Source organism: Mirounga angustirostris, unplaced genomic scaffold, assembly GCF_029215605.1.
Source record: "Mirounga angustirostris isolate CCGP_5_RB_7025 unplaced genomic scaffold, mMirAng1.0.hap1 SCAF_9, whole genome shotgun sequence".
In the NCBI taxonomy this organism is placed as follows: Eukaryota; Metazoa; Chordata; class Mammalia; order Carnivora; family Phocidae; genus Mirounga; species Mirounga angustirostris.
Window position 1 is genome coordinate 41,421,759 of NW_026991717.1, and position 26,378 is coordinate 41,448,136.

The 26,378-nt window shown below is 39.5% G+C and overlaps 1 protein-coding gene and 1 pseudogene across 3 annotated transcripts in view; one reads left to right on the plus strand and one right to left on the minus strand.

Moving 5' to 3' along the window:
* The window catches only part of PCLAF (PCNA clamp associated factor), a 90,525-nt gene that overhangs the window by 11,604 nt on the left and 52,543 nt on the right, over positions 1-26,378 (plus strand). For 2 of the 3 annotated variants that reach the window (XM_054513474.2, XM_045901890.3), the window contains one exon: positions 515-1,528. The exons of the other annotated variant lie outside the window; for it this stretch is intronic. Coding sequence is in view for 1 of the 2 variants with exons in the window: in XM_045901890.3 (XP_045757846.1) it covers positions 515-560 (46 nt within the window). In the remaining variant the exon portion in view is untranslated. Of the gene's footprint in view, positions 1-514; positions 1,529-26,378 lie in introns of those variants that run through there. 3 annotated transcript variants of the gene reach the window in all.
* On the minus strand, positions 13,979-21,046 carry LOC123861109 (estrogen receptor-like; annotated as a pseudogene).

A 26,378-nucleotide genomic window follows, 5' to 3' on the forward strand; every position in this document is an offset into this window, starting at 1 on the left:
TGTCAGAGAGAGAGAGCGAGAGAGAGGGAGGGAGGGAGCCCACGAGCAGGGGGAGCTGCAGGCAGAGGGAGAATCAGGCTCCATACTGATATGAGACTCGATCCCAGGAGCCTGGGATCATGACCTGGGCTGTAGGCAGAAGCTTAACTGACTGAGCCACCCAGGCATCCCTATTTTCACAAAGTTCTTGCTGAAGGATTATACTCTATCAATCCACTTAATTGAAAGAAGATGCGATAGAAATAGAGATTCCCTTCTTAATAAAAATGGCAACATATCCTAAAGGAGAAACACTGATTTGATAAATTAACAGGCAAAATAGTTAAAGATTTTGTTGCTCTAGTACTTGGAATTTGTAGGTGTTTGCCAACTAATGAGTATAATTTTCTCTCATTTCTATTCACTTGACCAGACACATTGCGCTGTTAATGTTCATGATTTATATAGGTTTATAACTATTTTTTTTAATAGTCAATACTCCGGTGACTATTGAAGTTCTCTATTCTTTCCACAGAGCATGTCCTTTGCCACCTGATCACTCAGATGACGAAAAAGAATAGAACTTTCTTAATCCATCCTTGACTAATGTCTCCTGTTTATTATTCTAGGATGTAAATTTGCATAAATGTATTTGTTCCAATTAGCTTTGTTAAACAGGCATTTAACTTAAAAAAATGAGGCTTATATACTGTTACTCTAAAGCAAGTGATTATGATATTGGAGAATTTGTAAGATTAATTATGGTTACTTAGCTTAGTACTCAGTATAATGCAGTATTTGGTTTCTTTTACCTGTTGTTATTAAGCTTCTTGTTCTTGCTAAAAATTAATCATTGCATGGTGTTCTAATTACAAATCTGCTGTGTTTGAGATTTGCTTAGATCTTTGTACTGTTGCCATTTTTATTGGCATTTGATTATTGGAATGGTGCCATATTTTTGTTCCTTTCGTTTGCTTTAAGAAGCAGAGTTAGATTTTTGCACATTAAAAAAATTCAGTATTAATTAAACTGAACCTATACCCTTTTCAAGAAAGAGGGCCAAAGATGCAATGTTGAAAAAATTTGGACGGCTATGTATCTTCTCCTTCAGGGCAATTTGGCCTGAGGATTTAAACAGTTGATAAAGCTTCTAACAACAATAAAACAGATAAAATTCTAGCATAGAATTAGACAGGAATATTTCATAGACTACATTAAAAGAGAGAAATTTTCCAAGAATATGCATTTGATTTAGTATCATAAAATATTACCCTTTGGGCCAGTAATTTTAAAGTTGGAAATCAATAAAACATGAAAGGCAACATGCCATAAGTCCAGAGATCTGTCTAGAGTCTTTAGAGCTACCATTATATATTTTAAGATAACCAGGGGTATAATTGAAGGGGTGGGTATAATATAACTTAGTAACTGATATTCTTACTTTCTCATCACACTTTTTGCTTCCTGGCCTCCTGTTGTCAAAATTAACCATGTTTTAACAAGTATGTTTTTTCTGAACTTTGTTTTTAATAAATACTTATTTTCACAACAGACTGTCCATTTGTGTGCTTCCTGAGATTATATCCTACTAGATATTTCTATTTTTTCCTTACAAATACAAATCAGTGCATTGATCTGATTTTATCAATTTCTAAACTAGGTTCTGATGATTGCAGATTATATTTTTTGCTTTGTCTTTTAGAGATGGATATTAAACAGAATAGTTACTGAATTGAGAGCCGAGTTTTTATCCTAAGTACTTCCTTAATAATTAGGCTTCGTATTAAGGAGTAGCTCAAACCAACTCTATTAAAGTCAAGTTTTGATGGATCTGAAACCTGATTTGCTATTTCTCACTGATGGAAAGAGAAACTTTATGGTGCTGTGTCCAGTGAGGTCTAAGTCTGATATGTAATTGTTTCTAAAAAGTTTGACCTAAAGAACCTACAGTCTTTCCAAATATACAACATGATGATGTCTCACTTTAATTAGGCAGAGATTCCATGTAATCTGTTTCCTTGTCAAAGCTTTTGTAAAATATAGATTGGCAATTTAACCTCTTCTAAACATAGGGAAGTACAGACTCCCTTTTTTCCCCTGAAAACTGGATCAAAAACTAAAATTTATACATTAGGGGCACCTGGGTGGCTCAGTCGTTAAGCATCTGCGTTCGGCTCAGGTCATGGTCCCAGGGTCCTAGGATCGAGCCCCACATCAGGCTCCCTGCTCTGCGGGAAGCCTGCTTCTCCCTCTCCCACTCCCCCTGCTTGTGTTCCCTCTCTCGCTGTGTCTCTCTCTGTCAAATAAATAAAATCTTTAAAAAAAATTTAAAAAAAATAAAATTTATACATTAAAAAGATAATTAAACTTAAGTTTCTAATTTTGTACCCTTCCTTACAAAATTAATCTGGATTTCCTCTTTGAATGGATTATTCAAATTATTAATACTAATATTAAATTCCTGACCAAACAATGAATAAAACTACTTCTCTGCAATTTTTGAACATTGTGAGGATCATATGTATTTTATGTTTACCTAGTTTCACAAAGGAAGAGCAATACTATATTTTTATTTTTTAAAAGATTTTATTTATTTAATTGAGAGAGAGAGCACAAGCAGGGCAGGGGAAGAAGGAGAAGCAGGCTCCCCACTGAGCAGGGAGCCCCATGTGGGGCTCTATCCCAGGACCCTGGGATCATGACCTGAGCTGAAGGCAGATGGTTAACTCACTGAGCCATCCAGGCACCCTGGAAGAGCAATACTATAGTGAAAGTTGTACAGTGTGCTCAAGGAGTTGCTTATGACAAATGCTTATCATTTTTTTAAAAAGTAGAAAATAAAACCTAAATTAACCGAAACTTTCCATATGTATATATACACTGCTTATAGTTTTCACCATACTTAGAATGTGTCATGGTAATTCACTTTCGGAAAAATTGGACGGTTTAGCTGGACCTTGATCCAACCAACATTGTATGATGGTTCTTTTTACCTTGAGGATAGCATATGGAGGTGGGACAGATCTTCACTGAATCAAAACTTCATTGAACAAGAAGTAATCTTGTCCAACTCAAGCCAATTATAGCTGTTCATTAGGTTAACTGTTTTATTAATTGGCAACTCTAATTGTGAGAAATGTTAGGAATTAAAATTTTGAATTTCTCTAACTCCCCTCCTCCTATACTTGGTTTTGTCTTTGAAATAACTCATAAAAGTTATTCCTTCCACATTACAACCTTCATATATTTCAAGATAGCTGTTACATCTTTAGGCTTCTCTTCCTAAGGCTAAACATTGTATTGTTTATGTCACATGTGTCACAAGTGAGTTTCTCTAAGTCCCTTGTGTTAGGAGCTGTGATTTTTTGTGTTGTATATTGCTTAGCCATGTAGGTGGCGAATTTGGCTACATGTCTTTTCTAACTGATCCCAAGTATTCACTAACTGTTAGACTCTAGTTTTGTTATCTTTTATATTTGGAGATGCCAATGGAACTCTAAGTATATTTGAATATTAATTACTTTAGGAATATTTAAATATTATTGAGTAACAGTATTGGGTATTATTATTTTTAAAAATAATTTACTTATTTTTATTTTGTTTATTTTTATTTACTTATTTTTAAAGTGATCTCTACACCAATGTGGGGCTCCAACTCATGACCCCAAGATAAAGAGTTGCATGCTCTTATGACTGAGCCAGCCAGGTGCCCTGGGTTTTTAAAAAATAAACGTTAGATACCCTAATTTTTTTTAAAAAGATTTTATTTATTTATTTGGCAGAGAGATAGACAGAGCCAGAGAGCACAAGCAGAGGGAATGGTGGAGGGAGAGGGAGAAGCAGGCTCTGCACTGAGCAGGGAGCCCGATGTGGGACTCATCCTAAGACCCTGGGATCACGACCTGAGCCAAAGGCAGACACTTAACCATCTGAGCCACCCAGGCGCCCCTAGATACCCTAATTTTATTAAATGATTACAAGAGATGATTTAAAAAAGTGAAAAAAACTTTCAAGAGATTGGCTAAAAAAATATTCAACTACAGGATGAGGGGTACTGTACTGTCTTTGAAGGCTAATTGAGATCTAGCCAGGTTCTGAGAGCACTGTCTTAATTATGGTTCATATTAAGAATACAGATTCCTCTAGTACTGCTCACAAAATCCTAAAAATGTATTTAAACCCACATAGCTAGTTTTAGATGTGGATTTTGCTGTACAATTTTAGAGGTCTACAAGCAATGAGTATACTGAAAATGATATAATTATAGGGCACCTGGGTGGCTCAATCAGTTAGGCATCTCTTGGTTTCACCTTAGGTCATGATCTTATGGGTTGTGGGATTCAACCCCATGTTGGACTCCCCGTTGAGCAGGGAGTCTGCTTGAAGATTCTCTCTCTCTGCTCCTCCCCCCAATCACTTGTGCTCTCTCGCTCCTATACTTGGAGAAAGAGAGAGAGCAAGCACAAGCAGGCAGAGGGCTAGAGGAAGAGGGAGAAACAGACTCACTCCTGAGCAGGGAGCCTGATGCGGGCTTGATCCCAGGACCCTGGAATCATGACCTGAGCATAAGGCAGACACTTAACTGAGTCACACAGGCACCCCTCATAAATAAATAAATCTTTTTTTAAAAAAGAATATGATAGAATTATATAAGTCATATGACAATTTAGTAAGCCAGTTATTCATACAACTATACAAAAGCAATTGAATAATTTAAAAAAAACTATAGGGAGAGAAGATTTAAATGAATGCTTTTATAACTCATATTTCCTCAGGCAACTGGAAAAATGAATGATGCATAGGAACCTGCATTTCTATATTGGCTACTACCATATTTAAACTTAAAAATTAATTTTGGGATGCCTGGGTGGCTCAGTCAGTTAAGTGTCTGCCTTCTGGCTCAGATCATGATCCTGGGTTCCTGGGATTGAGTCCTGCATCTGGCTCCTTGCTTAGTGGTAAACCTGCTTCTCCCTCCTGCCTGCTCTAGGTGCTCTGCCTGCCGCTTCCCCCCACTTGTGCTCTCTCTCTCTCTGACAAATAAATAAAATCTTTAAAAAAATCTTAACAATTAATTTTACCCAATATTTATTTCTATAGAACACATTTACCATATCATGTTTTAAGATTTTTAGCGACATCTAAATCCACCATAGTTTTAGATAAGTAATTTCTCATTGAGCTCATAGTTTTTTCTAATTTAAAAATTTTTTACTCTGTTGACAATTGAAATATCCTCTATTTTGTCATAGTAACAGGTTTATCACTTGTGACCTATCGCCAGATGGGTTTTTGGTTTGTTTTTTTAAGTAATCTCTACACCCGACTTAGGGCTGGAACTTGCATGCTCTACTAACTGAGCCAGCCAGGCACCACTTTAAAAGAACTATTAATTGCTGGATGTATTCAGATTCCATTTGAATTTTTTTTTTTTGTATGTGCATACTCCCACAGGTATGTGTGTCCATGGCAAGAGTTGAAATGTTTTTCAGACTTGTTAAATTACTACTGACATTTGAATCTCAAGTGATTTCCTACAGGTTTTGCTGAACTGTCTAGGGTGAATCAATTTAATGCTGTCTCATGTGTACAGGAAACCAACAGCCCTGGTCTTTAAGTTACCAAAGCTCATTTCCTCTGTCCCAGATGAGGTGGAAAACAGTCCAATATTGGTGACTAAGAGGCTATCATGACCAATAAAATCAGAGTCAGCAATTACAACTACATTCACTGCCATGGAATAGAGAACAGATTCAGCAGCTACTCAAGTTTTACTGCTTTTAAACATTTTCAAAATAAGAAAGTCCAGCCAAGATTTTTACTAATTTTTTTCTGAATGCCCAACTACATTTCTCTGAATGTTAAATGCCATAATGATAATGCATGGGTCATTTTTCTAAAGAGAGTATTAATTATATTGGGTTTTACCATAGCCAGTTTTCCCAATGCTTTCAAAATTCAGATCACCCTGACAGAAGAGTAAATGAGGTCTCATAACATTTTTCTTGTCCACAGTGTAGGTATGAAAGTTTATTCTGAGTGGAGGATTAAACGTCGTCTTTCCCCAGCTTGATTACCGGCTTCCTTTGGCCTTTTTTCACTTTTAAGGATCAAAATCCTTAAACTTTACTCGATTTACAGCCAATCCTTGTTTTTCCCTTCCATTTAAGCTAGGTTATTTCTAGATCGTACACAAATGTGTAATCCTCACAAAAGATAAGATAGATGAAGACAAAACTTTTCTCACCATTCGGTTTTAGAGGCTGTCACAGGAGAACGAAGTGCATGAAAAAGCTTTCGTAACATTGAAGATTTTTTTTTTTTTTAAACCCAGTTGAAACATAACTGAAAATCCACAAGAGGGAGATGCTAAATCGCCAGAAAAAAACTCCTACGAGGGACCAGAGAGAGCCTTAGGAAGAGCCAATGGGTCCGCCTGGGACTCAGGGTGGGAGGGAGCAGGTGCACATAGTGGCTGGGACTACAGTTGAAGGGAAAAGCAAGCTGGGCTCCGTGTCTCTGGGAGCGAAGAGTGTGTCCCTTTTAAGACCACGGGGAAAAGGTAAGACGGTGTTGCCAAAGAGGTAGCCGCTCCGAACTATCTCCTGGTAGTCCCAGAAGAAATGGGGGTGGTTGTCTTTGAAGGCACTTCCGCTTAGCAACCCCACGCGGTTGCTAGGGAGGGGCAGTAGCGGGGATGACCCGGAAGTGGTGGTGTCCATTTCTCACTGCCTGCTTTAAGTTTGTCCTATCGCGAGCGCCAGGGTGCTCTGCGTCGGGCCGAGGGTGGGGCCAGCACTAGTGGTTCCGGCTCGGTTCTTACAGCCCCTCGGCTCCTCGCTTTCCCCCTCCCCTCCCGTACCTCTCCTCCCGCCCGCTCCTGGGAAAGAGAAGCCACCACTGCGGGTGGGTAGAGAAGAGCTCGGCGACTCCGGGAGGGGACCGCACCCGCCCCATCTGAGCCTCGGAGCACTGCCGGACCAGGTACTCACTCCGGCTTCGACGGGGTCCGGGAGGCTGGAACCTGAGGGTGTGTGTGTCTGTAGGGACTGGTGGGGGGCCCTTCTCCGGGTTGGGGAGGGGGCCGCGGAGATCCTGGGTGGGGCGCAGGCCGGCGTGTGTGTCTGTGGCGGGTTGCGGGGGTGGAATGGAGGGTTTGGGGGACACCACTGGCAGAGAGTTTCGGGTGGCTAGCTCGAGGTTGCGGAGGAGGCGCCCGCTCGGATGCAGGAGACTTCGGCGGGAGTGGACCGGGAGTTTGCCACCTGGAGGGATCGCTCTGAAAGGGGGAGCATCCTCCCGGGCCAGAAGGGGAGCATGGACCTTGTCCGAGTGATTGGGGCAATGCCTTTCTTCCCCTGCCTACCCTTCTGAGACAGAGCACGGCTTCCAGGGTTGTGGGGGTTGTGAGGCGGCTGGGCACCGCGGGGAGCCGCCCTTGGCGGAGCTAGGGCAGAAGAGTGGGTAAGGAGACCTCCCTCCACCCAACTTCCGTGTGCTTCCCCCACTTCTTCCTTTACTGCTCTCTCGCCCCAGAGTCCTACCGGAGCGGTACCCAAGTGGGCAAGCATCACAACGTAAAAAAGAGGGTGGAACTAGGTTCTTTGCTCTTAAACGATACTTCAGATGTTTGGAAAGTGCCAGAATGGCATATTCAACCAGGTCTCCCAGTTCGATGTTAAATCTGGTATAAATTGTCTTACAAAAGTGCAACACGGAAAAGCACCAAACTACAGGGTAGTCGGGCATAACCATGTTTGGTAGATATGCATGTTTATAAAAAATAGACTGAGGGAACTATATCGATATAGAGGTCTAGGCGAGACATGTTGAGACAAGCCTCCTTTTCCAATCTCTTTCTTACCTGTCAGTAAGCTGTCCTAGTTTAAATGCAGCAGAAAGATCCTCTTCATTTATATTTTAATTAGCGACTGAAGTATGCGAACGTTCAGAGAGACAAGATCCTCAGCTTTTGAGCCTGTCTCTTAATCTTTTAAGGAGATAATTGTGTTCAAGTGGAAGTATTGGCTTTGAGGTAGGTAAATCTGGGATTGAACTCAGACTGTGCCACTGGCTAGTTGTTGACCTTGGGCAAGTCATGGGACCTACCGAGATTTAATTTCTTCATAAGTAAATGAGTTAAAATGTTTACTAGTATTGTAAGGGTGTGTGTTTGAGTTTTATATTTAAATAACAGTCCACTTCAGGGGCGCCTGGGTGGCTCAGTGGGTTAAGCCTCGGACTCTTGATCTCAGCTCAGGTCTTGATCTCAGGATCCTGAGTTCAAGCCCAGAGTTGGTCTCCACAACCAGGAGAAGTCTACTTAAAAAAAAAAAAAGAAAAAATAAATAACAGTGCACTTTAAATGGAAGCACCTTCCTTTTTTTTTAAGATTTTATTTATTTATTTGACAGAGAGAGACACAGCGAGAGAGGGAACACAAGCAGGGGGAGTGGGAGAGGGGGAAGCAGGCTTCCCGCCAGGCAGGGAGCCCGATGTGGGGCTCAATCCCAGGACCCCGGGATCATGACCGGAGCCGAAGGCAGACACCTAACGACTGAGCCACCCAGGCGCCCCTTCTTTTTTTTTTTTTTTAAGTCAGTCTGCAATCCTTTTCCACAACCTCACTTTTTGTTGTTTTTTTTTTTAAGATTTTATCTATTTGTCAGAGCGCGTAAGCAGGGGGAACAGCAGGCAGAGGGAGAAGCAGACTCCCACTGAGCAAGGAGCCCCATGCGGGACCCATCCCAGGACCTGGGGATCATTACCTAAGCTGAAGGCAGACGCTTAAACGACTGAGCCACCCAGGTGTCCCTAAATGGAAGCACCTTCTAATTGAAAGACTGATTGTTATTAATCTCAGACAGTCAAGATAGCCCAGGATGGGAAGGGAACTGGGTAATATTGCAAAGACATATGTATACAACAGGACTTTCAGTGGCTTCTAGAAATTTATCATAAGTAGCATGAAATTCAGTTATTAATAGGTTCTTTAAACTCTACAAAATAGAGAACGGTATGTGCATTTATTGAAGTGACAGTTGTTTCAAAAGGTTTTTCTCGGATTTGTAGTGTGTATAGTGTAGAATTAAAAAAAAAATTTAGGGGCGCCTGGGTGGCTCAGTCGTTAAGCGTCTGCCTTCGGCTCAGGTCATGATCCCAGGGTCATGGGATTGAGCCCCCGCATCGGGCATCGGGCATCGGTCTCCCTGCTCGGCGGGAGGCCTGCTTCTCCCTTTCCCACTCCCCCTGCTTGTGTTCCCTCTCTTGTTATGTCTCTCCCTGTCAAATAAGTAAATAAAATCTTAAAAAAAAATTTTTTTTTGAATAGTGATGTGTATAAATTTTCTTTTAAGTTTTTAATTCCAGTTAACTGTTATATTAGTTTCAGGTGTACAATATAGTAATTCATCACTTCCATACATATAACGTATATAAACTTTAATTAACTTCACATGTCTCTGGAGAATTAAAATTGGGGCATAAAATAGAAAGTAGTTGTAATTTTAAGATTAACATGAACATCAGTAGCATGACTCATCTTAATTGGACTTTAGCAATACTTATAGAATTCTTATGTATAATATTCTGTAAAATAAATGAAAATAGAATGAATTTCTGCTTTTAATTATTCATGATGAGAATATAGAACTAAATCTAAGAATAGTAAGTCTTTACATTCATTTTATAGATTTAAAATGATACAGTTATATGTAATCTCTTATGTCAGATTATCAACTAATACAGTTTGGTTTTTGATGTAACTGGTAGTTAATAATTAATTTTTTTAAAGATTTTATTTATTTGACAGAGAGAGACAGTGAGAGAGGGAACACAAGCAGGGGGGTGGGAGAGGGAGAAGCAGGCTTCCCGCTGAGCGGGGAGCCTGATGCAGGGCTCGATCCCAGGACCCTGGGATCGTGACCTGAGCCGAAGGCAGATGCTTAATGACTGAGACACCCAGGTGCCCCAATAATTTTTAATTTTTAAATGTACTTTATACTCAGAGAATGTAAGTAACTTTCTTTAGTAAGATTCTTTTCTGTGGAAAGTGGATATAAAGTTTGTAATTGAGTATCACTTTTTAGAGAGGTTTATAGCTTTTGCATATTTTGAGAGAAATTGTCAAATATATTTCTTTCCCATATTTCTATCTTTTACACAGAGTTGAACTTTTTTTTTTAATAAAACTATCCAACTACATTGCATGCTCTTTGAGGTAGAGATACTATGTTAAATTTTATCCACCACTGCAGCTACTTGAAACAGGCACCAAATAAATGTTGGTTGAATTGATAAATGGATATATTTTAAATTATTAAGGTATACTATTTTTTTAAAGAGTTGAAATTATGTTTTTGCTGCACTTACAGATTTTTTTGTAAGATTATTCAACTTTCTAAATGGCTTTTCTGAGTGTATAAAGTCTTTTTTTCTTTTTTTTGGTATTAAGTCTTTAGTGTATAGGTAAGCTTTTAGCTGTGTTTCATTGGATCATCATTTTTAATCGTCTTTTGAACCTTAAAATTGAGGCTGTATTTTGCTTTGGTAAAGCCATCAGAAGCTCCCATCCCCCCCCCATATTCTGATAAAACTTTAATTTATTACTAAATTAAATTTACTTTGGGATATGAGATAGGATAGTAGCTGTTAGAGGAAAAATATCTACTTAAGTAGTAGGCAACATTAGAGACCGTTAGGACACTTTTCTCATTGACCTTTTCCCCTCAAAGTATGTGACCATTCCAAGGATCTTTGCAGTTGTCAGTTTTGGAATTTGCTTGTCAGGAAACCTAAAAATGACTAAACATTTCTTTAATATTGCATCTCTTGGATGATTTCAAAAAGTTTTAGGAAAGATTGGGAAGTTTTATATATACCTTATACTAGAAACATATGAGGAACAAAGTACAGTTAATTTTACTGGTGCTACCAAATTGGTAGTGAAACAGTTACCATGGAAATGTTTAAAAAATGCCAAGCAGTGCTTTACTCAAACCAAATGATTAGTCTTCCAGAGCTTGTTCCTTTTTTAAAAGTATATTATTTTCTGGAGATACTATTTGGTCTCTACTAGATAAATAATCACTTACAAAGGAAAAAAAGGCTGATATCACAGAAAGATTTTAATATCACCAATTGTGGTAGAAATTGCTTTTCAATGGTTTTAGATAAATGGAAGTAGATTTTCATGAAAGAACTTTAGAATTTGTGGCATGATAGTTTTTCTCTTTTTAACATCTAAGTTATCTCTACTCATTTCTGCCTAATATAGAAACTTTGAGAAGCTAGGAGGGGAAAAAAATGAAATTACTTCAGAATTACCATTTTAAGTTTTGTGGATTACTTATTTGGAGAGCTAAATTGGATTTTGATATTATTGGGATTGTGTTCAAGATGGACTCAGAAAAAAAATCAGATGCCATCTGTTTCAGATTCCTTATTCCCTCACCCCTTCATGTTTTATGGCTTTGAATTCATCAGATTATTTTTCAAAAATGAAAGTCCTCAGTAGATTTATATATATATATATTTTAAAGATTTTATTTATTTATTTGAGAGAGAGAATGAGAGACAGAGAGCATGAGAGGGAGGAGGGTCAAAGGGAGAAGCAGACCCCCTGCCAAGCAGGGAGCCCGATGTGGGACTCGATCCCGGGACTCCAGGACCATGACCTGAGCTGAAGGCAGTCGCTTAGCCAACTGAGCCACCCAGGCGCCCCATCAGTAGATTTATATTATGTAATTTCAGCTATATCAGTGAACATATAATAAAAGAACTTGAATTTTTACATTGAGTTACACAAAAGGATCACAGACCATGGTTAAAAGTAATTATTTTATTTATTTATTTTTTAAAGATTTTATGTATTTATTTATTTGAGAGAGAGAGAATGAGAGAGAGCAAGCACATGAGAGGGGGGAGGATCAGAGGGAGAAGCAGACTCCCTGCTGAGCAGGGAGCCCGATGCGGCACTCGATCCAGGGACTCCAGGATCATGACCTGAGCCGAAGGCATCACTTAATCAACTGAGCCACCCAGGCGCCCAAAAGTAATTAAGTTATTTTAAACTATCTGAACATTATTAGGTAGCTTCATACATCTTTGTCATCACTGACCATTTTTGTCAACACTTGTTGCTGGAAGTTGCTTAAAAATTGATTATGAAGATACAGAATAAATATTTTTTTCTCCTTCATGTTAACAACTAGAAGAGAAGCTTCTGCTGAGGATTTTTTTATTTAGTGATAAGTCCACTTAAATTTAATCTTTCAGTAGGGAGTTTTGCCTTACCATATGCCAGTTGCTATTACTTTTATCTAAATGGTATCATACAGTTCATAGGCCACATACTTGCCATTTTTCAGTTCAGATCTTAATAAATCCTAAGAATAGGCTTTTGGGTTTACTGAGCTGGAAAAGACTATTACTTGTTCAGGTTACAGTAGTTGGCACCTGGCATGGACCAGAAACACCCAGGCATCTTTGAGAAACTATAAAGTAGTACTAGTGTGGTCTCTCAGAAATGGACTGGAGAGAGCAATCTGGATAGAAGAGAGCCATGCTTTGTCTGCAGCAGAAATGTTGTGGTGATGTAGGAAGACTGATGGGCTGCCCCTATACTGCTCTAGTCTTTTCCTCACCAGAAGCTCCAAGTGGGCAGTGTGGTTATGGCAAGGGTTGGGGTGTCAGGGATAGGAATTGTTCTTCAATAATCACTCACCCATCACAATGGAGACATAGACATACTGGGGAAAGGTTTTGCCTTGGCCAGAGAAGCTAAGTGAACAGGTAACTACTGCCTTTGCCATCAAAGACGACTTGGTGCAATACCCCTGGGTGCTGGGTAAGCCTGTCAAAATGCTACAGTTTCTTCATTAAAATGACATATAAATTTTCCAAGGAACAGTATAGCATTGGACCCACACCGATTTCTGTAGCTTACATTTTCTAACCTAGAAAAGGGGTGTTGAGGACTTACGGGCCTCTGAATGAAAGTACTATACGTTTATGTTTCTCTTGATAGGTTTATAAATACATTTTGTCTGTTGGCATTAATGAGTGGTGTGAAAATGTTTTAAGTTTTTAGTGTGTGTGTAGTGTCCATGGTAATCACCGGATCTCATTTTAGTTCTTCAGGCTAAATTGCTAACCATAGCTATGGTCAAGCAGCTTCTTAGCTGGATTATTTTCTCTATTTCCTAGAGGTCACTCTTCATGTAGGTGCTAATGAGCAGGGATATGACCAATGCCAGGAAAAAGGCAAGGGGATTAAAGTTAATTTTTTTTTATTTAAATTGATTTAAATTTGATTTTATTTAAAGTTAGTTTCTTTCACTGTTCTCGAATTTCTGTAGCCTAAAGTAGCAGTATCTCCTATCCATAGATACCCAGTTGTTTTTTAAATTAAGGCTTTATTCTTTTAACAGTTTTATTTATTTATTTATTTATTTTTATTATTATGTTAATGACCATACATCACATCATTAGTTTTTGATGTAGTGTTCCATGATTCATTGTTTGTGTATAACACCCAGTGCTCCATGCAGAACATGCCCTCTTTAATACCCATCACCAGGCTAACCCATCCTCCCACCCCTCTCCCCTCTAGAACCCTCAGTTTGTTTTTCAGAGTCCATAGTCTCTCATGGTTCGTCTAACAGTTTTAGATTTACAGAATAATTGAGCAGATAGAATTCCATATCTCCATATCCACAAAACTACACCCCCTCCATTTCCCCTATTACTAACATCTTGTGTTAGTGTGATACATTAGTTACAATTAATGTACCAATATTGATACATTATTATTAACTGTAGTGCATGATTTTCATTAAGGTTTACTCTTTGTGTTGTATGTATTTAAGGTTTCTCCCTGTCTTTTTGTGGCTTGATAGCTCCTTTAGGTAGATGCCTAGGAGCGTGATTGTTGGATTGTATGGTAAACATATGTTTAATTTTATAGGAAACTGCCAAACTCTCTTCCAAAGCGGTTATATCATTTTGCATTCTCATCAGCAATGAATGAGTATTCCTGTTGCTCTACATCCTTGCCAGAATTTGGTATGGTCAGTTTTTTATACTGTAGCCATTCTAATAGGTGTTTTAATTTGCAGTTCCCTAACGACATAAAATATTGAGCACCTTTTCATATGCTTATTGGCCATCTATATATCTTCTTCGGAGAGGTGTCCACATCTTCCACCCATTTTATTAAATTGGGTTGTTTGCTTATTGTTGAGTTTTAAGTGTTCTTTGTATAATTTGTATATGTATTTTTATCAGATACGGTTTTTTGCAAATATTTTTACAGGTACAGGTTTTTGCAAATAATTTTTTCCCAATCTATGGTTTGTTTCTTTATTCTCTTAACTGTCTTTCATAGTACGAAAGTTTTAAATTCTAATGAAGTCCACCTTACCAAGTTTTTCTTTCATTGAGTTTGCTTTTGGTATTGCATCTAAAAACTCATTGGCAAACTCAAGGTCATATAGATTTTGTCCCATGTTATCTTCAAGAATTTTTATATTTTTACATTTTACATTGAGTTCTAAGATCCATTTTATTTATTTTTAGTGATACTTTTTTTTAAAGATTTTATTTATTTATTTGAGAGAGAGAAAGAGAGAGAGAAACAGCGTGAGAGGGCAGAGGCTCAGAGGGAGAAGCAGGCTCCCCACAGAGCCGGGAGCCCGACGTGGGACTCAGTCCCAGGACTCCGGGATCATGACCCGAGCCTAAGGCAGTCGCTTAACCAACTGAGCCACCCAGGTGCCCCTAAGATCCATTTTTTTTAAAACATCCATTTTGAGCCAATTTTTGTGAAAGGTTTAAGGAATGTGTGTCTATTCATATTTTTGTACAAAGATGTCCAATTGTTTTATAAAAGTGTTTTCAAAAAATGTTAATGTGATATTTTTTAAAAGACTTTTTAATTTTTTTAATTTTATTTTTAAGTAATCTCTGTACCCAGCATGGGTCTCCCAACTTACAACCCCGAGATCAAGAGTCGCATGCTCTCCTGACAGAGCCAGCCAGGTGCCCCCTAAAAGGATTTTATTTATTTATTTATTTTTTAAGGATTTATGTATTTATTTGAGAGAGAGAGCGAGAGCACACACACATGTGAGCCAGGCTAGGGGCAGAGGGAGAGAGAGAATCCTCAAGCAGACTCCCTGCTGAGCACAAAGGCCCACTCGGGGGCTCCATCCCATGACCCTGAGATCGTGACCTGAGCCAAAACCAAGAGTCTGATGCTTAACTGACTGAGCCACCCAGGTGCCCCCAAAGACTTTATTTTTTAAGGGCAGTTTTAGATTCACAACAAAATTGAAAGGAAGAAAACAGATTTCCCATAAACCTTCTGCACTATACAGGCATAGCCTCCCTCATCATCTCCACCAGAGTGGTGCATTTGTTACAGTTGGTGAACAGTTTGACACATTTGATGAACTCTATTGACACATCATAATCACCTGAAGTCCATAGTAGCTTTGGGTTCATTCTTTGTTTTGTACATTCTATGGGTTTGTAAAAGTGTATAATACACATCATTATAATATACAGAGTATTTTCATTATCCTAGAAATTCTCTGTGCTCTGCCAGTTAAACCTTTCCTCTCACCCCAACCCCTGGGCGAGATAAATATATATATATTTAGAAATGAAAATGAATAAAATAATTCTTGGGGGTGGTTTTGAAAAGAGATTTTCCTAACATTCTCAGATGTAATTGGAAGCATTGTTCAGAGTCTGAATTTCCCTTTCAAAAAGATTATATTAGGTCATTAGGTGTTGATTGATAGGTGCTTATTCTTTGAGGTATGTAATTGGACATTAAGTGTGAGCTAAATATGGTACTGGCCATATGACAGTTGCATGTGGTAACAGGGCTTGAGGGAGATCTAAATTCAGAATATTTGAACTGTCACTAAAGTTAAAGTCCTTTGCCACTTGCCTTTTATTGTTGTGCAGGCTATAATGTAGATTTCTTGGCCATCCTCTTCTGGCTTTTTCTTCTTCCTATTACACTTGTTGAAGACTATCCAGGAGCTTGAGCTGGCAAAGATTGACTAGAAGAGAAATCATGGATACTGCTGTATAGTTGCCTGATTATTTCCAATTTGGACTCAGAGGGAGTATCTGTTCTAAACATAATAAAATGCTATCATGAGACATTATTTCTTTTTTTTTTTAAAGATTTTATTTTTATTTATTTGACAGAGACACAGCAAGAGAGGGAACACAAGCAGGGGGAGTGGGAGAGGGAGTGGCAGGCTTCTTGCAGAGCAGGGAGCCTGATGTGGGGCTCGATCCCAGGACCCTGGGATCATAACCTGAGCCAAAGGCAGACACCCAACAACTTAGCCACCCAGGCGCCCCGAGACACGATTTCTTATATAGCCTAAATAGTAATTGTTACCTAGAATTCACTTTCAGTTGGTTTTATTAACTGTCCTTTCCTGGACTTCTAGAACACCTTCCATTTTCCAGAACATCTTAACCTTAATTGGTATTTTGGCCTCCAAATATTCTGGTCATCTAAGGTATGATGCAAAAACTGTTTAATAACTCCATGTTTGGTGTGTTTTATTTGCTTTTTCACCTAGTTAACAATAGACACAAGGAACAATCTGTTTGTATGAAAGCACTTAGCTTTTTCAGAGATAGATGCTCTCCAAATCAATCAATGTGAAAGCTAAGTCTTTAATGGGATCCATCTGGTTAATGCTTGCGTTTCTTGAGTTTCATAGATTGTGGAATCATAAAGCTAAAAGAAAACGCAGAGATGGTCTAGGTAGACCCTTTTATTTTACAGCTGAAATTACTGAAGTGTAGAGAGACTAAGTGATGCACTCAAGATGGAATAGCTAATGAGTGAGACTGGAACCCAGATCTCCTGACTCCCAGCCCAGTCCTGTTTCTCTTATAATACAGGAATTCATTCATTTTAGCTTATGAAGAAATTATGATTTTCTAAGAAGTACATTTTCCAGAAAATTTAAGTGGACTATTAAACTACAGTATAGAATTCAAGTTTTTGGTTGAATTCCTAATTTCTGAAATGTCGAGTGAGTTAGTATATATTTCTTAAAGTGCCAGGTGTCACTAGGTCTTCAGTTAAGAGCAAATTTGTCATTTTTCACATTCTAGATAGAAATTGGCCAATTAGGGTGCCTGGGTGGCTCAGTTGGTTAAGCCACTGCCTTCGGCTCAGGTCATGATCCTGGAGTCCCGGGATCGAGTTCCGCATGGGACTCCCTCTGACCCTCCCCCTTCTCATGCTCTCTCTTTCTCTCTCATTCTCTCTCTCAAATAAATAAAATCTTTATAAAAAAAAAGAAATTGGCCAATTAAAAATTAATGAAGATGTTATAGCCTATATTTAGTAAGCACACATTTGGCTGCATTAAAATGAATCTTAATGTATTTTTTTTTGCACAGTTGAAATAATCTGTTAATATTTAATGTCACAAAGCAACAGTGGAATTCTGCTTTATGTGGTGGTGTATTTATAAAACTAGAGTGGAGTGTTATGTAAAACTAAAAGTACGGATTAATTTAATATGCATCTGGTGAATTCAGGGCTTGAAGGATGCACATCTGTTGAGAAAACAAATCATAGAACTATTCAGAGCTTCAGCATCTTTAAATATGTGTGCTTTGATTCTCTGTTTTGAAACAGTCTTTAATGGATTTAGATAAGGCTATTTTCTCTAAGGAAGCAACTGTGAAGCCATTTATGATGCTGTTAATCATTTTATTATTCTCCACAGCATTTTGATACATTAGTATTTTTCTTTTCAGTTTAGTTATTGGGGAAGGAAGGAGTTAAATGATTACCATAACAAAATAAGCTTGTTGCAGAACTGTATTTTTTTAAAAAAAGAGGGACCATAGTTTCCTGGTTTAGATAAATTAGAAATACTTTAAAGTTCTGACTTCTAATTTGAATCCACAATCAATGAAGAAATAACCACAGAGTTCCTACTGTGTATTCATCATACTAGTGCTTTAGGAAAATAGAAATTGAAGATAAGATTATTTACCAAGTTGGAGAAACAAGACTTAAAATGATAGGTTGAAAGTAATACAATCCAATAAGTAAATGAGTGCAAACTTGATGATATAATCTGGGAATTAGGAATTTGGAGGGGAGAACATTCAGTTCATAATCCTGATGGGAAGGAGATTGAAGGTAGAGTAGTGGATCTCAGCTCTGGCAGCTCTTTAGAATCATTTGGGGGAAGCTTTTCCCAGGATCAGTTGAATCAGAATATTGGGGGGTGCCTCCACAGTTTATGAAAAAGCTTTTCCATGTGATTGTAATGGGCAGGCAGTGCTGGGAACCACAGACTTAGGTATCATTTGAGTAAGCAAGAAAGTGTTTTCAGGCCCAAAGCTAAGCAGTGAGGGAGAATTGAAAAGACTAATCCAATCAAAGCTGTGTGAGCCAGTTAGAGAGTAGGGAAAAATAAGCTTAAGGAGGCAGAATGAGATCATATATGAGTCGTACTTCTCAAAGTGTGGTTCCTAAACCAGCAGCATTAGCATCACCTGGAAATTTATTATAAATGCAAATTTTTAGGCCTGCTCTAGACTGAATTGGAAACTGTAGGGGTGGGGTCCACCAATCTGTTTAACAAACACTCCAGATGATTCTGATGTATGCTGAAGTTTGAGAAACAGCTGTTAATAGAGGATAATGAATGTCATGCAGAGGAAGTTAGATTTGATGTTGGCAATAAGTAGACCCATAAAGGTTTTTTAAGCTGGGGAGTAACAGCATGCATTTGTATGTCTGAAGGTAAATCTGATGGTGATGTGGAGAGTCCTTTGGACTACTAAAAGATGGGAATGAAAGAAGCCAGTTGAGGCACAGACATAATCTAATGGATATAATCAAGCACCCATGAGGGCCTGTTCTAGGGAATTATTAGTGAAAACACAGAATAGTAATAATAGTGATGGTAGTTTGAGTATTTATGAAATGGGCAGTAGCTAAATGCTTTGGACACATTATCTCACTTTTTTCTCACAACAAGCCCCTGAGGTGTGGCCATTATTACAATTTTACAGATTGAGCAATGAGGCAGAGAAAGGAAGCTACTTCTGAAGTTCACATTGCTGGTAAGTGGTAGACACAGGATGTCAAGTTCAAGTATCTCTACCTCTAAAGCCTCTTTTAAAGAAACAGCTAGCAATATCTGGAGACCAAGAAATAAAGAAGACTGACTCAGAAAAGTTTTAATCCTAGGTAACAGATAGCAAGGGGAAGTCACTGTCAGAAGGGAAATAGTGCTTATGGTGACTAACAGGGCAAATCAGACCATTTGAAACTGTTTTGTAAAAGTGATTGTGAGAAATAACCAATGGAAATCTTTGTTTTAAAGATTTTATTTATTTATTTGCAGAGACATAGTGAGAGAGGGAACACAAGCAGGGGGAGTGGGAGAGGGAGAAGCAGGTTTCCCCACAAGCAGGGAGCCTGACGAGCAGGGACCCCGATACGGGGCTCTATCCCAGGACCCTGGGATCATGATCTGAGCTGAAGGCAGGCGCTTAACGACTAAGCCACCCAGGCGCCCCCCAGTGGAAATCTTTGTATTGTGCTATTGTGCTTTTTAGGTATAACATTTGAAATAACTTGTGATAGCTGAGTTTTCAGGTTTTATTTGACCTTTTTGCTCATGGTGACTAAATCAGAAGAGCCACCTCATCCAGCTTTTAAAAATATCTTTTTTTTTTCAGGTGGAACACTTTAATCTTACAGATTTTGATTTTAAAACATTATTTCCTAATTTCCAGGAGAATGATAGTATGTTGGTAGTAAAAATGAACAAATTCAGAAGTAACCTTGAAACCAATTCGATAGCAAGCTGTTGTTTCTCCCTACTTCTCCCATGCCAGCACAACCAGGTCATGAGTAGTTATTGACTCTCAAAATAAATGTTGAGCTTAGTGTTCTTACCTGGCACCCTCTTTGCCCAGTTGATCATGTGAACCAGCTCCCTGTCAGCAAGGTTGGTCAGCAAGCCCATCATTGAAGCCTCACTGAAGGGTCTGGAAGGATCGTAGTCGGAATAGATTATGGGGGGCTCAGCCTTCAGCAAGGCACTGACCATCTGATCGGCTGTAAGGGACAAGGCTGGGCTGTTCTTCTTAGTATGCTTAATCAAGATTGGGCTTGGCCAAAGGCTGGAAGCCCTCATATCTCTGGAGGACCCCACTTCATTCCTGCCCTCCCCATCATCTCTCTGGCGCTTGTGTTTCAACAGTCTCCCTCCTTTTCAGTCTTGACCTATCCCGCCTGTCATCATGCCTACTTAATAGCACTTCGGAACCGACAGGCCTGACAGCTTTTCCTCCTGTTCTTGTCAATCGTGCACTGGTTGGTAGCTGGACACATGTAGTCATTATGTCCTTGAATACTTCTCTTGAAGAAGGCCTTACAGCCCTCACAGGACCCGACGCCATAATGGTAGCCTGAGGCATAGTCATTGCACACTGCACAGTAGCGGGTCTCCTTGGCAGACTCCACAGCCATGCTTCCCTTGTCACTGGTACTGGCCAATCTCTCTCTGCCACCCTGGCGCCGACTGTCTGAGTTTGGCCTGTAGAAAGCGGGAGGGCTGGCCTCGCGCACCGCATAGCCGCTCGGTTCGTTCTCCAGGTAATAGGGCACCTGCTGGCCGTGGGGGTGCAGGAAGGGTGAGAGCTGAGGCGGCGGGTGCAGCAGCACCAGCGGCCTCGGAGACACGCTGTTGAGCGGCGGGAAGTCCCCCAAGCCGTTGGCGCCAAACGCCGCCGCCTCGGACCCGGGGCCGTAGGCAACGCCGGACTGGCCGTAGACGGGCGCGGAGGCTGCGGGACCGGCGTCGAAGTCGTACGCGCCACCCTCGGGATGGTTGTACACGGCGGGCTTGCTGCTGTCCACGTATACCTCGCCCAGGGGCCGCTCCAGGGGGATCTTGAGCTGCGGGCGGTTCAGGGTCTCCAGCTCGGTCCCTTGGATTTGATGCAGCAGGGCCATTCCGGACGCTTTGGTGTGGAGGGTTATGGTCATGGTCAGTGGCCGCAGGCAAGGCGCGCACCGTCTCCCCGCGCGGCAAGAGGGCTCAGCCGCCAACCGGCCACCTAAAATATCTTTCAGATTTTAGAGTAAATAAGTCCATGAATAAATTATGCTTGAGAAGCTTTGTGTAATACTTCTTTTCTCTCTCTAAAGAAATACTGTGATTTAGAAAAATGTCAGGAGCATCTTTTCTTTTTTAAAGATTTTATTTATTTATTTGAGAGAGTGAGAGAGCACAGGCAGGGGAGGGGCAGAGAGAGAAGGAGAAGCAAACTCCCCACTGAGCAGGGAGCCCGATGCAGGGCTTGATACCAGGACCCTGAGGTCATGACCTGAGCCAAAGGCAGCTGCTTAACGGACTGAGCCACCCAGGCGCCCCTGTTAGGAGCATCTTAATCTTAAATGGTGTGGGCTTGGGCGCCTGGGTGGCTCAGTTGGTTAAGCGACTGCCTTCGGCTCAGGTCATGATCCTGGAGTCCCGGGATCGAGTCCCGCATCGGGCTCCCTGCTCGGCAGGGAGTCTGCTTCTCCCTCTGACCCTCCCCCCTCTCATGCTCTCTCTTTCTCATTCTCTCTCTCAAATAAATAAATAAAATCTTTAAAAAAAAAAATGGTGTGGGCTTTTTTTTTTTTTTTTTAATTTAAATTCAAGTTGGTTAACATACCGTGTAGTATTGGTTTCAGGAGTAGAGTTTAGTCATTCGTAACTTATGTGTAACACACAGTGCTCATCCCAACAAGTGCCCTCCTTAATACCCATCACCCATTTAGCCCATCCCCCACCCACCTGCTCTCCAGCAACCCTCAGTTTGTTCTCTTAACTATAGAGTCTCTTATGGTTTGCCTCCCTGTTTGTATCTGCTTTTTCCTTCCCTTCCCCTGTGTTCATTTGTTTTGTTTCTTAAATTCCACATACGAGTGAAATCATGATATTTGTTCTCTGACCTATTTCGCTTAGCATAATACACTCTAGTTCCACCCACATTGTTGCAGATGGCAAGATTTCGTTCTTTTTGATGGCTGAGTAATATTCCATTCTATATGTATACTACATCTTCTTTATCCATTCATCTGTCAGTGGACATTTGGGCTCTCTCCATAATTTGGCTATTGTTGATAGTGCTGTTAGAAACTTTGGAGTGCATGTGACCTTCAAATCAGCACTTAATCTTAAAAAGGTTTAAGAAAAATTTCAGTGTTGGGTTCATTGGCTGGCTCAGTCAGAAGAGCATGGGACTCTTGATCTTGGGATCATGAGTTTGAGCCCCACATTGGGTGTAGAGATTGCTAAAAAAAAAAAAATAAACTAAAAAAAAAAAAAAGAAACCAATACTACACGGTATGTTAACTTTTTTTTAAGATTTTATTTATATATTTGAGAGAATGAGAGACAGCATGAGAGGGGGGAGGGTCAGAGGGAGAAGCAGACTCCCCACTGAGCAGGGAGCCCGATGTGGGACTCGATCCTGGGACTCCAGGATCATGACCTGAGCCGAAGGCAGTTGCTTAACCAACTGAGCCACCCAGGCGCCCCAAGATTTCATTCTTTTTGATGGCTTAGTAATATTCCAGTGTGTGTGCATGCACGCGTGCATGTGCGCATACCATATCTTCTTTATCCATTCATCAGTCAATGGACATTTGGACCTTTCCATAATTTGACTATTGTTGATAGCTGCTATAAACACTGAGGTGCATGTGCCCCTTCAAATTAGCATTTTTATGTCCTTTGGATAAATACCTAGTATTGCAGTTGCTGGGTCATAGGGTAGTTCTGTCTTTAACTTTTTGAGAAACCTCCATACTGTTGTCCACAGTGACTGCCATCAGTTTGCATTTCCACCAACAGTGCAGGAGGGTTCCCCTTTCTCTGCATCCTTGCCAACACCTGTTGTTTCCTCTGTTGTTAATTTTAGCCATTCTGACAGGTGTGAGGTGGTATCTCACCATGGTTTTGATTTATATTTTCCTAATGAGGAGTGATGTTGAGCATCTTTTCATGTGTCTGTTAGCCATCTGGATGTCTTCTTTGGAAACCTTTACTTGCTTTAAAAAAAAAAAAATGTGACGGGGCACCTAGCTGGTTCAGTCAGTGGAGCATGCAACTCTTGATTTTGAGGTTGTAAGTTCAAACCCCATGTTGGCTGTAGAGATTACTTAAAAATAAAATCTTGGGACACCTAGGTGGCACAGTCAGTTAAATGTCTGACTCTTGGTTGTGAGATCAAGCCCCACATTGGGCTCCACGCTCAGCCCAGAATCTGCTTGGGTTTCTCTTTCCATCCCCCTTTGCCCCTTCCCTGCTCACTCGTTTGCTCTCTCTCTCTCAAATAAATAAATCTTTAAAAAAACTTTAAAAATAAAAATAAATTGTGGCAAATGTACATAAAAATTTCCATTTTAACCATTATTAAGTGTACAGTTCTGTGGCGGTAAGTACATTCACATTGTTGTGCGACCATCACCACTATCACCAGACTTTTTCGTCTTCCCCAACTAAATGCTATTGAACATGGGTGTACAAATACCTAAATTCCTGTTTTCACTTGTTTGGACGTGAACTCAGAAGTAGAATTGCTGGATTATATGGCGATTCTGTGTTTAACTCTTTCGAGGAATCAATCATACGGTTTTTACAACTGCTGTATCATTTTACATCCCCATCAGCGGTGCACAAGGATTCCAGTTTCTCCACATCCTTGTCAACAGTTATTTTCCTTTTTTTTTTTTTTTTTTTTGAGTATAGCCTTGCTACTAGGTATGAAGTGGTATCTTGTAGTTTTGGTTTGCATTTCCTTAGTCATTAATGATGTTGAGCATCATTTTGTGTGCTTATTGGCCATTTGTATATCTTCTAAGAGGGTGATACTTTTAGCTCTTATATTTAGGTCTTTGATCTATTTTGAGTTGTATACATTGTGAGGTTAAGGTCTAACTCCATTCTTTTGCATGTGGGTATCCAGTTGTCTCAGTATTATTTGTCTGTTCTTTCCCCAGTGAATGCTCTTGGCGTTCTTGTTGAAAATCAGTTCCTTATAGGCTTATGGGCTTATTTCTGGACTCTTTTATTCTGTTGATCTGTATGTCTGTCTTAATGCCAGTACCACACTGTTTTGATTATTATAGTTTTGTGGTAATTTTAAAATCAGAAAGTATAAGCCCTCCAGTTTTATTTTTCAAGATTTTCCAAAATTGTCTTTTGGCTGTTTGTTGTCCCTTGCAATTGCATATGAATTTTAAAATGTTTTTAGTGGTTGCTGTATGGTTTGTGTTACACATTTATAACTAATCTAAGTCCATTTCCAAATAACATTAGATTGCTTTATGGTTTGTGCAGGTATCTTAAAACAGGATCCCAGTTCGTCATTCCTGTCTCATAAGATTTTTGTGACTCATTTATCCAAGCTATAGTCACCTGATAAATTGTTGCTATTGTTATATCTATTAGATCTATTAAGAAAAAGAAGAAAAAGGATTTTATTTTACCTTCATGTACTCCTTCTCAAATGGTCGTCTTTATCTAGATCCAAGATTTTGATCTATGTCATCTTTCTGAAGAACTTTTTTTGATATTTTTTGCAAAACAGGTCTACTGGTGACAAATCCCCTCTATTGTTGTTTGAGAAAGCCTTTATTCCTCCTCCGCTGTTGAAGGATAATTTCACTGGTAGAGATTTCTACGTCATTGGTTTTTTGCTTTCACCACTTTAAATATTTCATCCTACTCTTTCCTTGTGTGTATGGTGGTGAAAGAAATAATGTCTCCAGCAATGGGCTTATGGTCCTAGGCTTTTGCTTCTAATAAGCTTTGATTCTCCCTATCCTCTTTTCTTTCCAGTTCTCAGGACAGTGATTTACCCAGTGACCTCAGATCTCTGGTGGATCTAAGAAAAGGTTTTGTTTTTCAGTTTTCTTGTTGTAAAGAACAGGAACCAAGATTCCATGATCTCTGCATGTCAGAGCAAAAACTGGCAATCTGTACATGAATTTTAGGAACAGCTTTTCCATTTCTGTAAAAAAAGGCCATTGGGATTTTGGCAGGGATTGCATTGAATCTGTAGGTTGCTTTTAGTTGTACTACCATAGCAATATTAAGTCTTCCAAACTGTGGACAACAGGATCTTTCCATTTATTTTGGTCTTCTTTCATTTCTTTCAGCATTTTTCCCCCTAGTTTTCAGTGTACAATGCTTATACCTTCTTAGATAAATTTATTCCTAAGTATATCATTTTCTTGATGCAATAATAAATGGAATTGTATTCTTTATTTCATTTTCACATTATTCATTGTTGGTATATAGTAATACAACTGATTTTTGTGCTGAATTTATTACCTCTAATAATTTTTGTGTATATATTCTTTAGGTTTTCTTATATAGGATCATGTCCTCTGTGAATAGTGATAATTTTATTCTTTTTGCCAATTTGGATGGCTTTTTCTTTCCTTTAAAAATTTATTTATTTTTTTTCCTAATTGTTCTGGCTAGAATGTCCAGTACATTGTTGAATAGGGGTGGCAGATGAGAGCATTCTGGTCTTGTTCCTTATCCAGGGGGAAAGCTTTTAGTCTCTAGTCACCATTCAGTATGCTAACTGTGGGGTTTTCATAAACATTTTTTATTATGTTGAAGAAGTTCTTTTCTATTCCTAGTTTGAGTGTTTTTATCATGATAGAATTTTGTCAAATGCATTTTTCTTAAAGATCTATTTATTTGAGTGAGAGAGAGTGTGAGGGCAAGCAGAGGGAGGGGCAGAGGGAGAGAATCTCAAGCAGACTCCCTGCTGAGCACAGAGTTCCATGTGGGGCTCAATCTCACAACCATGGGACCATGACCTGAGCCGAAATCAAAGGTTGAACTCTTTTTTTTTTTTTTTAAGATTATTTATTTATTTATTTGACAGAGAGAGCACAAGCAGGGGGAGTGGCAGACAGAGGGAGAGGGAGAAGCAGGCTCCCTGCAGAGCAGGGGGAGCCCAATGTGGGACTCGATCCCAGGACCCTGGGATCATGATTTGAGCCGAAGGCAGTCGCTTAAGCAGTTGAGCCATCCAGGCACCCTGCGTTCTTCTTTTTTTTTTTTGCATCAACATTGATGATCATATGGTTTTTCTCCTTCATTCTGTTAATGGGTGTATTATATTGATTGATTTTTATAGTTGACCCACCTGGGATAAAGCTGTTTGTCATAATGTGTAATCCTCTTAATATGTTGTTGGACTACATTTGCTAGTATTTTGTTGAGGATTTTTACATCTATATTGGTCTATAATTTTCTTGGAATGTTTTTATCTGGCTTTGGTATCAAGGTAATCCTGGCTTCACC